Source organism: Pollachius pollachius (assembly GCF_949987615.1).
Source record: "Pollachius pollachius genome assembly, chromosome: 3".
Taxonomy (NCBI): Eukaryota; Metazoa; Chordata; class Actinopteri; order Gadiformes; family Gadidae; genus Pollachius; species Pollachius pollachius.
Genome location: NC_136936.1, coordinates 4,664,007 through 4,676,332, shown reverse-complemented (window position 1 = coordinate 4,676,332; position 12,326 = coordinate 4,664,007). Strand labels below are relative to the sequence as shown.

Genomic DNA, 12,326 nt, shown 5'->3' with positions numbered 1-12,326 from the left:
GTTTCAAGCTGAGAGTCACCTCTGGGACAGTCACATCCAAGTGTCATCGGCTGGAGAACGGGATCTTGGCCATGAACATGCTGGTCAAGTCAGCCGAGGTTGAGTGCAGAGGTCCTCTCAACAAGTCTGGAGTCCGGGCATGGAGAAGATTATCACTTGGGCTCTGATGTGTTTCAAGCCTGTAAAATCTAGGTCCCTGGTGCTCAAGAGAGGGAAAGTGGCTGACAAGTTCCGCTTCTCTTTGGACGCCACCCAGATTCAATAGGTCACGATAAACCTATCAGAGCCTTGGAAAGACCTTTGATTGCATTCTGAAGGACACTGCATCCATCAAGGCCACAAATCGGGAGCTGGAGGCGTGGCTAGTTGGCAAGTCGGGACTCCCTGGTAAATTCAAGGCCTAGATTTACCGGCACGTTGTTCTCCCCAGGATTCTGTGCCCCCTGCTTGTGTACGAGTACCCAATAGCATCAGTAAAGGGCTTTGAGAGGAGGATCGGCCGTTACCTCTGTAGATGGCTTGGCCTGCCACGAAGCCTTAGTAGCATTGCTTTGTAAGTTCAGAACAACAAATTGAAGCTCCCCATTAGCAGCCTTAATGAGTAGTGAATGGTTACCCGTGCAAGAGAGGTGCTGTAGTACAGGGAATCCAGTGACCCGAAAGTCTCCCAGGCTGGCATTGTAGTCAGGACTGGCAGGAAGTTGAGGTCGCAGGAAGCAGTCTTCACGCTTGCGTCGCAGCGTGCTGGTCGGCCAGGGCTTGGTAGTTCAAGGCGCATGGACAATATGGAAACAAGCAGTGGACCGCAAGATACCCTGGTTCAAGCTTTGGCAAGCTGAACCTTACCGGATCAACTTCCTGTCATTCATCCAACACAAATTCCTTCTTAAGAATGTTCAAGCAACAACATTTGAAAACAAAGCTAATTTTTATTGCAGCAAAAAAAATTACTTGGCAAAACATTTTTTAATAAAATAAACAATATATATATTATTTTTTATTAGAATCGCTTTCTTTCTTTGACAACTATGAAAAAGGATTAGGGTGACATGTGATTTTTTTCTTGAGTTTAAAGTCAGAATTCTGAAACTAAAATTCAGAATTCAGAAAAATGTATTGCATGTGGCCCTAATCCTCTTCCTCTTTTATCTTCTGTTGATCAGCATCTGGTTCCAGTCCTGTATGTCGCAAAGTGACTCACTGACCTTGGTTCCTTACAAGTAATATTCCTATTCTTCTGACTTAAAACTCAGAACAAATATTTACACAATGTCACTCTAGGTGCTCTTGAATAATTTATTTGAAATCATATTTCATGTAAGAAAACACAGAATGATCATAATTAGGAAATATTTATGAAAGTGTGATAATGAAAATATATATATTTATCTTATTTCATTTTTTGAAGACTATCCATTGGAAAGATGTTATTTAATTAAGCTTTGATTGAAGAAGAAAAGGGTATTTTTCTGTATGAAAAAAAAAACACATTGTCATAACTGGGCGGTTCTCTAATGTTTATAGTCACATGTCAGAAGTATATAAATTAATACTTAAAATATTATTGCCATTTAAATTGTGCTCAGGTAGAAGCCAAGAAGTCTCTTGAATAAAACGCATGATTAAATATATACAAGAATATATTAATATTTATAAATATCAAGCAGCAGTGATGGCTCTAATTGCTGCCAAGATTCTTCTTCTATCAGTCATTTTCTTCTTGAAAGACCTCAATGTAAGTTCAGCTGCCCTCCTCACAGACTGTGCTTTCATAGGAGAAGAAGAGACAAACAGTTTTTACGAAGACGGAGATGTGGTGTTAGGGGGCGTCTTTCCTCTGCACAACACCCGTGTGTCTTCTCTTCCAACGTACACATCCAAACCAGAACCTGGTTCCCACAAGTTGTAAGTCAACATTTTGAGCATCCAACATCAGTGTTTTTCTTTGTTTTACTTGTCGAGTGTGCATCTAATTACCATTCACAAAATCTTTAGTTTCAGTGCACGTGCCCTGCGTTGGATGCAGACCATGACTTTTGCTATCAGGGAGATCAATCAGCGCAGTGACTTGCTGCCTGCGCTGAGGCTGGGGTTCCACATCAGAGACAGCTGCGACGAAGTCCACGTGTCTCTGAAGGCCTCCCTGCTTCTGGTGAACGGACAGCCGGGCCCCCCAGCCATCAGGAATGGGAGTCTGGAGGCAGTCGGGGAGCTTTCTTGCAAGGGTGATCTGATCAGTTTAGGCTCCAGGTCTCCAGTGTTAGGTTGTGCCAATGTCACCAGGTCCCCCTCTCCTGTTATCATAGGAGATGCATCCTCTGGTGTGTCGATGGCTCTGCTTAGAAGTCTGGGCCCCTTTCAGATCCCCCTGGTGAGACTTTATAAACTATGTTCCTTTACTCATATTTGTCACATAACTTTTCGTATTTATCATATTAATATCATGCTATGTAAATTAATTTGTACAATAGTTTTGTATGCATATGTTGTGCAAAACATAGAGGCGCCGAAATTCGATAATATGGTCAAATATCTCAGATTTGGATTTAAAATGTACATTTCAAAATTTAAGACACACAAAGAGATTCATGATTTTCAATAAGACAGGAAAACCTTTGATGGAGAAGTTACCCCCTGTTTGTCCCTCCAATAGGTGAGCTACTTTGCCTCCTGCAGCTGTCTGAGCGAGCAGACAGAGTTTCCCATGTTCATGCGCACCATGCCCAGCGATGCCTTCCAGGTCAGAGCCCTGGCCCGCTTGGTCAGCCACTTCGGCTGGACCTGGGTGGGAGTCATTGGCGAGGAGTCTGACTATGCACGCTTTGCCGTACAGCTCTTTCTCCAGGAGTCGTCCCTGTATGGTGTGTGTGCTGCCTATGTTCACCACTACCCTGTGGTTCTGAGTCAGCAGCCTCTGGATGAGCTCCTGGATATCATTCAGGTAGATGTAGGATCGGTAGGCAATGACGGATTACAGCATGGGCAGAGTTGGCACATGTCCTGGGCCCTGGCCAATGGTGTGGGCCCTTGATATATATATATATATCTTATGTTTTTATTAAAAAAAAATTACATTTAAAAAAATAAATAACGTGACGTGACGTCAATGCCGTTGCTTTGTCAACGTCAATTTCAATTTCACAGTGAAAATGGAGAAACGTGTGCTAAGCGGGTCTGCGTAGAATAAACGAAAGAAAGAAAAATACACTAAAGATACTGCCCTGGTACAACAAATACCGTCCATTTTTTAACTCGTTAATTTGTTAAAGGAAGTCATTAGGTGCTTTTAAAGTCATGATATTAACCTGACAGATTCCATGTTCTGCCGTTAAGATGAGCGGCTGGAACTATGCATGCCCGCAGCCGGAGGGTTAGATAATATCTCTCTCTCTCTCTCTCTCTCTCTCTCTCTCTCTCTCTCTCTCTCTCTCTCTCTCCTGGCTCCGGGCTGCATTATAATGTGTGTGATTGTTGATTGCATGAGTTATAATATTCGACCAAATTTGGTGTGCTAGTGCGTGTATTTGCGTGTTGGTTAGGGTCCATGGCTGGTTTGTGTGCAGTGACCGTGGTCATGTCAATCCGTCCTTGTGGATAGGGCAACTGATTAAAAGTTATTCCGTTTCATTATTTTGTTTTCATTTTAAGCAAGACATTTGAACAACACTAAATAAAATGTCCTTTTTGGGCTTCCAGTTTGTGTCAAATACTTCTCATTCTACTCTTTTGCTACAATTTTGCCAGACTTATATATTTATTGTGTTATCAGGGGTCATCTTCTAAGGTCATCCTTAACGTCTGCAGTGAGTCAGAAGTGCAAAGCATCATGAGAGCCATTCGACAGCGGAACATCACAGGCATCCAGTGGATCGCGAGTGAGGCCTGGGCCACATCCAAGTCACTCTGGGGGGAGTTTGGCGACTTCTTGAGCGGCACCTTGGGCTTCGGTATTCGCAGAGCCGAGGTAATTCCGGGGTTGAAGCAGCATCTGTCGAGGCTTCGACCGTCCAACATCCAAGACTCGGCTTTCCTCACTGAGCTCTGGGAGGAGACACTCAACTGCAAACTGAACGGCTCTGTTAACACACATTCTCACATGGTCAACCATCTGGATCGAAAGCCTTGCAGTGGCATGGAGGATTTAAACGACGTGTACTCTGCCTTCTCAGATGTGAGCCAGCTCAGGGTGTCGTATAACGTGTACAAGGCTGTGTATTTGGTGGCCCATGCACTGCAGAGAATGAGTGACTGTGAGGCGGGGCAGGGGCCCTTTGTGAACGGCTCCTGTGGAAACCCTCAAAGTCTAGAGCCGTGGCAGGTGTGTTGACACCTGCTTCCATTGATATGATAGGATTTTAATCAATATTTTTTAATATTAAATTAAATATTGTTCCTCCCTCCCTTTAGCTGTTCCACTACATGAAGAATACTAAGTTCTCCATATTGGGGGAAAAAGTGGACTTTGATCGTAACGGTGACCCCATCGCTTCGTATGACCTCATGAACTGGCGAAGGGAGCAGGATGGCTCTCTGCGTCTGCTGAAGGTGGGGTTTTACGACGCCTCCCTGTCTCCAGAGCTCAGCCTGGTGGTGAATGAATCGGCCATTCAGTGGCCTGTTGGGCAACAGGTGTGTTCTCGTCAAATTCCCCCCAGGCCCCCTCTTCCTCTCAGACTGTTCTGTGTTCATTTATTAAATGCATTATGCAATCTGCTGATGTTGGTTTTATATCTATTGGATATTTTATTATTTCAACTTCAACGATCATTTCACGAGTCTGCAAAAATCAAAAAAAAAGACAATAATAAAGATTTGTTTTCCTTAAATATAATGTATCATGTTTTTTTCACCAAACTGTCGGCACCACTGCAGCAATTGTTCATCATAATGCCTTTTCTAACGAGCTAGGTTTAATTTAAATTCAAGTGGTACACTTGCCAGCCACCAAACAAAAAGAAACTAGGTGTATCCAGCCAGGTCCCTTTCTGAGTGGCGTTGTTTTGCCTCTCAGGTGGTCCGGTCTGTGTGCAGTGAGAGCTGCCCACCAGGGAAGCGTGTAGCCAGGAGGAAGGGGAAGCCTGTCTGCTGTTTTGACTGTGTCACCTGTGCTGAAGGGGAGGTCAGCAACAACACCGGTGGGTTAGGTTCTGTGAGATCCATCTCTCACTTTCACTTTTTTCTTTCTGTTTATTAGAATGAATTATTGCCCTTCTCTCTCTCTACTACCAGATTCTTTGGACTGCACACGGTGCCCAGACCACATGTGGCCTAACAACATGAGAAACCTTTGCCTCCCAAAGAATGTTGAGTTCTTGTCTTACAATGAGCCAATGGGTATGGTTCTATGCACTGGATCGGTCCTTGGAGCGTGTTCCTCTCTCCTTGTTCTGGCTTTGTTCTATAAACACAAGGACACACCCGTTGTCCGGGCAAATAACATGGAACTGAGCTTTTTCCTTCTGCAATTCCTGGCCACCTGTTTCCTCATTGGGCTTTTGTTCATCGGTGAGCCCTCTGATTGGCTGTGCCGTGTGCGGTACCCAGCATTCGGCATCAGCTTTGCTCTATGCATCTCCTGCCTCCTGGCTAAGACATTAGTGGTCCTCATGGCTTTCAGGGCCACACTGCCAGGAAGTGGTGTTATGAAGTGGTTCGGACCCAATCAGCAAAGAGCAAGTGTGCTTTTGTGCACGGTGGTCCAGGTAATAATAGTGTTCAGTGGTAATCAAACAACAAATGTAAACGAATCAATAAATAAAATACACTAGTTCAACAGAAACAATGACACTGTCCCATCTTTCTACTATTCAGGGCTCCATCTGTCTTATCTGGCTGCTCACCTACCCACCTTTCACCAATAGCAACACAGGCTACCTCAGGAACACCATCATTATCGAGTGTGCTACCGGCTCGGAGGTCGGCTTCTGGTGTGTTCTGGGCTACATCGGCCTGCTAGCATGCTTGTGCTTCTTCATGGCGTTTTTGGCCCGTGAGTTGCCTGACAATTTCAATGAAGCAAAATTCATTACGTTCAGCATGCTCATTTTCTTTGCGGTGTGGATCACTTTCATTCCCGTCTATGTGAGCACAGCCGGTAAATACACCGTGGCTGTGCACATTTTTGCGATTCTGGCATCTGCTTATGGTCTTCTGTTTTGTATTTTTGCTCCAAAGTGCTACATAATCATTTTAAAGCCAGCAAAAAACAGTAAGAAAAATATGATGCGTAAATGAGGAAATAAACATAAAGATACAGATATTTATAATAAATACATAAGTAGATGATACTTTGCCAATGTTTTTGTCAAATCTGTCTTTGTATTGACATTGCATTAAAAACTTTGGCATACTTTACATTGTCTTTATATTTTTTATTAATTATGTGAGACATAAGGATTGTGTGACCGCATAGAATCTTTATTTTTTCACATATTCCTCTGCGATAATTTGCTATAGTGTCGTGATGCTTACAATTATACAGTCGCTGTTGATTTAATTTAAGGTGAATAAATGAAAAATTGTGGATCTCGTTACTTTTTTTTTATCAAATGTGTACAGCAGCTGCTCCGTAAAATAAAAAGTTCTGCAAAATCTGGATGCGTACATATAATTTACCTGCAAATGGCGACATGCATATCAAAGTAAGTGAGTTGTCAATCGCAGACAACAATTCACATTAGGTGTACATATTTTGCAGTATTATGACTGTGTAAGTCATTAAGTATCTAAATGGTACCATTTCTATTTAATATAAATATGATATAAAGTCTACAGAACTTTTTTTATGCAAGACATACAAAAGACAGAAATACGTCAAAGATTGGCAAAGTATCATCTATTTATTTATTTATTGGAAAATATACACATCCTTATGTTCATGTACTATATTACTCATCATATTTTTGTTGCTGTTTTTTGCTGGCTTTAAAATGATAATGTAGCACTTTGGAGCAAAAATACAAAAGAGAAGACCATATGCGAAGCCAGAATTGCAAAAATATGCACAGCCACATATCCAATGATTCAACTAAGAATCACAATCTTTCACAATCAAACAAAAAATCTGAAATAATGATTGTGTGTTTTCAATGAAAAAGCACGCAAGTCTGACCTCAGAATTTGGCCAACTTGACATCGGTAAAGTACCATGACAAATCTTAAAAAAATATTGGTATGTTATTATTCTGTGCTGTCTGGATTATATCATCAGGGATGATATCATTCATCCAACACAAAATATGTCTTGAAATGTTCAAGCAAAAACATTTGAAAACCAAAAAAATCTTTATTAAAGCCAAAAAAAAATTACATGGCAAAACATTTTCTAATAAAAAAAACAATATATATTTGTTTGTCTTTTATCAGAATTGCTTTCTTTCTTTGACACCTACGACAGAGGATTAGGGCCACATGTGATTCTTTTTTTTGAGTTCTGAGTTAAAAGTCAGAACTTTGAGATTAAAGTCAGAATCCTCCAATTCTGGCGAAAAAAAATGCATGTGTCACTAATCCTCATCCTCTTCTGTCTTCTGTTGGTCAGCGTGCGGTTCCAATCCTGTATGTGGCTAAGTGCCTCACTGACCTTGGACCCTTACAGGTCATTTCCCCATTCTTCTGACTTTAAACGCTGAAGTCTGAGATTACAGTCAGAATTCTGAGAAAAAAGTCAAAAATAATCACATGTGGCCCTAATCCTCTTCCGTGGACAGCAACAAAGAAAATGTATATTAATACATATTTTTATTTGTTTATTCAGAATAAGTTACAGACATATATTTACACCATGTCACTGTAGGTGGTCTTTAATATTTCATTTCAAATCATATTTCATGTATATTCATTTTTGATGACCATCAATTGGAAAGATGTTATTTAATGAAGCTTTGATTGAAGAAGAATAAAAAAGGGTATTTTTCTGTATAAAAAAACAACAACCCACATTGTCATAACTGGGCGGTTCTAAAATGTTTATATTCACAAGTCAGAAGTATATAAATGAATACTTGAAATATAATTGCCATTTACATTGTACTCATGTAGAAGCCAAGTTGTCTCTTGAATAAAACATATTTTAAATTTATTTTAAGACTATAGTAATATTTATGAATATCAAGCAGTAGTAATGGTTCCCATTGCTGCCAAGATTCTTCTTCTATCAGTCATTTTCCTCTTGAACGACCTCAATGTAAGTTCAGCTGCGCTCTTCACAGACTGTGCTTTCATCGGAGAAGAAGAATCAAACAGTTTTTACGAAAACGGAGATGTGGTGTTAGGGGGCGTCTTTCCTCTACACTACACCCGTGTGTCTTCTCTTCCAACGTACACATCCAAACCAGAACCTGGTTCCCACAAGTAGTAAGTAAACATTCAGAGCATCTAACATCAGTGTTTTCGTATGCATGTTTATATGTTTTACTTGTCAAGTGTACATCTTATTAACATTAACAAAATCATTAGTTTCAGTGCACGTGCCCTGCGTTGGATGCAGACCATGACTTTTGCTATCAGGGAGATCAATCAGCGCAGTGACTTGCTGCCTGCGCTGAGGCTGGGGTTCCACATCAGAGACAGCTGCGACGACGTCCCCGTGTCTCTGAAGGCCTCCCTGCTTCTGGTGAACGGACAGCCGGGCCCCCCAGACATCAGGAATGGGAGTCTGGAGGCAGTCGGGGAGCTTTCTGGCAAGGGTGACCTGATCAGTTTAGGCTCCAGGTCTCCAGTGTTAAATTGTGGAGATGTCACCAGGTCCACGTCTCCTGTTATCATAGGAGATGCATCCTCTGGTGTGTCGATGGCTCTGCTTAGAAGTCTGGGCCCCTTTCAGATCCCCCTGGTGAGACTTTATGAACTATGTTCCTTTACTCATATTTGTCACATAACTTTTCGTATTTATCATATTAATATCATGCTATGTAAATTAATTTGTACAATAGTTTTGTATGCATATGTTGTGCAAAACATTGAGGCGCCGAAATTCGATAATATGGTCAAATATCTCAAATTTGATTTAAAATGCACATTTCAAAATATAAGATATACAAAGAGATTCATGATTTTTAATAAGACAGGAAAACTTTTGATGGAGAAGTTACCCCCTGTTTGTCCCTCCAATAGGTGAGCTACTTTGCATCCTGCAGCTGTCTGAGTGAGCAGACAGAGTTTCCCATGTTCATGCGCACCATGCCCAGCGATGCCTTCCAGGTCAGAGCCCTGGCCCGCTTGGTCAGCCACTTCGGCTGGACCTGGGTGGGGGTCATCGGCCAGGAGTCTGACTATGCACGCTTTGCCGTACAGCTCTTTCTCCAGGAGTCGTCACTCTACGGTGTGTGTGCTGCCTATGTTCACCACTATCCCGTGGTTCTGAGTCAGCAGCCTCTGGATGAGCTCCTGGATATCATTCAGGTAGATGTAGGATCGATAGTGCAACTGATGCATTTTTGTTATTTGGTATTCAATTTGAGCAAAACATTTGAACAACACCAAATAAAATGTCCTTTTTGGAGTTTAAGTTTGAGTCAAATACTTCTCATGCTATTCTTTTGACATAATTTGGCCCGACGTATTAATTCATTGTTTTAACAGGGGTCATCTTCAAAGATCATCCTTAATTTCTGCGGTGAGTCAGAAGTGCAAAGCATCCTGAGAGTCGTTCGACAGCGGAACATCACAGGCATCCAGTGGATCGCGAGTGAGGCCTGGGCCACAGCCAAGTCACTCTGGGATGAGTTTGGCGACCTCTTGAGCGGCACCTTGGGCTTCGGTATTCGCAGAGCCGAGGAAATTCCGGGGTTGAAGCAGCATCTGTCCAGGCTTCGACCGTCCAACATCCAAGACTCGGCTTTCCTCACCGAGCTCTGGGAGGAGACACTCAACTGCAGACTGAACGGCTCTGTTAACACACATTCTCACATGGTCAACCATCTGGATCGAAAGCCTTGCAGTGGCATGGAGGATTTAAACGACGTGTACTCTGCCTTCTCAGATGTGAGCCAGCTCAGGGTATCGTATAACGTGTACAAGGCTGTGTATTTGGTGGCCCATGCACTGCAGAAAATGAGTGACTGTGAGGCGGGGCAGGGGCCCTTTGTGAACGGCACCTGTGGAAACCCTCAAAGTCTAGAGCCGTGGCAGGTGTGTCAACTTTCATATCAACTTTCATTGATATGATTTGTAAACGTAGTTGTTGCGATTTTACTTTGTATTTGAATAATCAAATACATACATTAATCAATATTTTTTAATATAAAATTAAATATTGTTCCTCCCTCCCTTTAGCTGTTCCACTACATGAAGAATACTAAGTTCTCCATATTGGGTGAAAAAGTGGACTTTGATCGTAACGGTGACCCCATCGCTTCGTATGACCTCATGAACTGGCGAAGGGAGCAGGATGGCTCTCTTCGGCTGCTGAAGGTGGGGTTTTACGACGCCTCCCTGTCTCCAGAGCTCAGCCTGGTGGTGAATGAATCGGCCATTCAGTGGCCTGTTGGGCAACAGGTGTGTTCTCGTCAAATTCCCCCCAGGCCCCCTCTTCCTCTCAGACTGTTCTGTGTACATTTAATAAATGCATTATGCAATCTGCTGATGTTGGTTTTACATCTATTGGATCTTATATTTGTCCACCTTCAACGATCATTTCACGAGCCTAAAAAAATAAAAAATGAAGTCACTAATAAAGATTTGGTTTCCTTAAATATAAAGTATCTTGTTTTTTTTTCACCAAACTGTCTCCACCATGGCAGCAATTGTTTAGCCTGTACCCTCATCATAATGAGGGCTTTTCTAACGAGCTAGGTTTAATTTAAATGTAAGTGGTACACTTGCCAGCCACCAAACAAAAAGAGACTAGGGTTCTCCAGTCCAGGTCCCTCTCTGAGCGGCTTTGTTTTGCCTCTCAGGCGGTCCGGTCTGTGTGCAGTGAGAGCTGCCCACCAGGGAAGCGTGTAGCCAGGAGGAAGGGGAAGCCTGTCTGCTGTTTTGACTGTGTCACCTGTGCTGAAGGGGAGGTCAGCAACAACACCGGTGGGTTATGTTCTGTAAGATTATTCTCTCACTTTCATGTTTTTTTCTGTTTATTAGAATGAGTTATTGCCCTTGTCTCTCTGCTACCAGATTCGTTGGACTGCACACGGTGCCCAGACGACATGTGGCCTAACGACATGAGAAACCTTTGCCTCCCAAAGAATGTTGAGTTCTTGTCTTACAATGAGCCATTGGGTATGGTTCTATGTGCTGGATCGGTTCTTGGAGCGTGTTCCTCTCTCCTTGTTCTGGCTATGTTCTATAGACACAGGGCCACGCCTGTTGTCCGGGCAAACAACATGGAACTGAGCTTCTTCCTTCTGCTATTCCTGGCCACCTGTTTTCTCATTGGGCTTTTGTTTATCGGTGAGCCCTCTGATTGGCTGTGCCGAATTCGGTACCCGGCGTTCGGCATCAGCTTTGCCCTATGCATCTCCTGCCTCCTGGCTAAGACATTAGTGGTCCTCATGGCTTTCAGGGCCACACTGCCAGGAAGTGGTGTTATGAAGTGGTTCGGACCAAATCAGCAAAGAGCAAGTGTGCTTTTGTTTACGGTGGTCCAGGTAAAAATAGCGCTAAATTAAAATTGAATGTAAATGAATCAAAAGATGAAATAGCCAAGTTCAACAGTAACAATGACACTGTCCCGTCTGTCCACTATTCAGGGCTTGATCTGTATTATCTGGCTGCTCACCTACCCACCTTTCACCAATAGCAACACAGGCTACCTCAGGAACACCATCATTATCGAGTGTGCTACCGGCTCGGAGGTCGGCTTCTGGTGTGTTCTCGGCTATATCGGCCTGCTAGCATGCCTGTGCTTCTTCATGGCGTTTTTGGCCCGTGAATTGCCTGACAATTTTAATGAAGCTAAATTCATTACGTTCAGCATGCTCATTTTCTTTGCGGTGTGGATCACTTTCATTCCCGTCTACGTGAGCACCGCCGGTAAATACACCGTGGCTGTGCACATTTTTGCGATTCTGGCTTCTGCTTATGGTCTTCTGTTTTGGATTTTTGTTCCAAAGTGCTACATTATCATTTTCAAGCCAGCAAAAAACAGCAAGAAAAATATGATGCGTAAATGAGGACATAAATATGAGGATGCGTGTATTTTAAAATAAATAGAAAAATAGATGATACTTTGCCAATTTTTCCGTCCAACCAGTCTTTGTATGGGTCTTGCATTAAAACGTTCTTCATACTTTGTAATATATTGATAATTAATAAAAAATGTAACCTTTAAATACTAATTAATTCATTATGTCTCACAGGGTACTTAAGACTTAATGAATGTGTGAACT

The 12,326-nt window shown here is 42.4% G+C and overlaps 2 protein-coding genes across 2 annotated transcripts; both read left to right on the top strand.

The window, feature by feature from the left end:
• Positions 1-2,029: 2,029 nt before the first annotated feature.
• On the top strand, positions 2,030-6,234 carry LOC307073200 (extracellular calcium-sensing receptor-like; the record flags this gene model as incomplete). Its single annotated transcript, XM_079732903.1, has 7 exons — positions 2,030-2,371; positions 2,654-2,941; positions 3,770-4,318; positions 4,408-4,629; positions 5,012-5,119; positions 5,412-5,702; positions 5,812-6,234. The coding sequence occupies 7 exons, from the start codon at positions 2,030-2,032 to the stop codon at positions 6,232-6,234; spliced, it is 2,223 nt and encodes a 740-aa protein (XP_079589029.1).
• A 1,549-nt stretch (positions 6,235-7,783) lies between these two features.
• Positions 7,784-12,110, top strand: LOC307073199 (extracellular calcium-sensing receptor-like; the record flags this gene model as incomplete). Its single annotated transcript, XM_079732902.1, has 9 exons — positions 7,784-7,791; positions 8,458-8,833; positions 9,115-9,402; positions 9,583-10,131; positions 10,276-10,497; positions 10,899-11,022; positions 11,113-11,131; positions 11,288-11,585; positions 11,688-12,110. The coding sequence occupies 9 exons, from the start codon at positions 7,784-7,786 to the stop codon at positions 12,108-12,110; spliced, it is 2,307 nt and encodes a 768-aa protein (XP_079589028.1).
• Between the last annotated feature and the right edge of the window lie 216 nt (positions 12,111-12,326).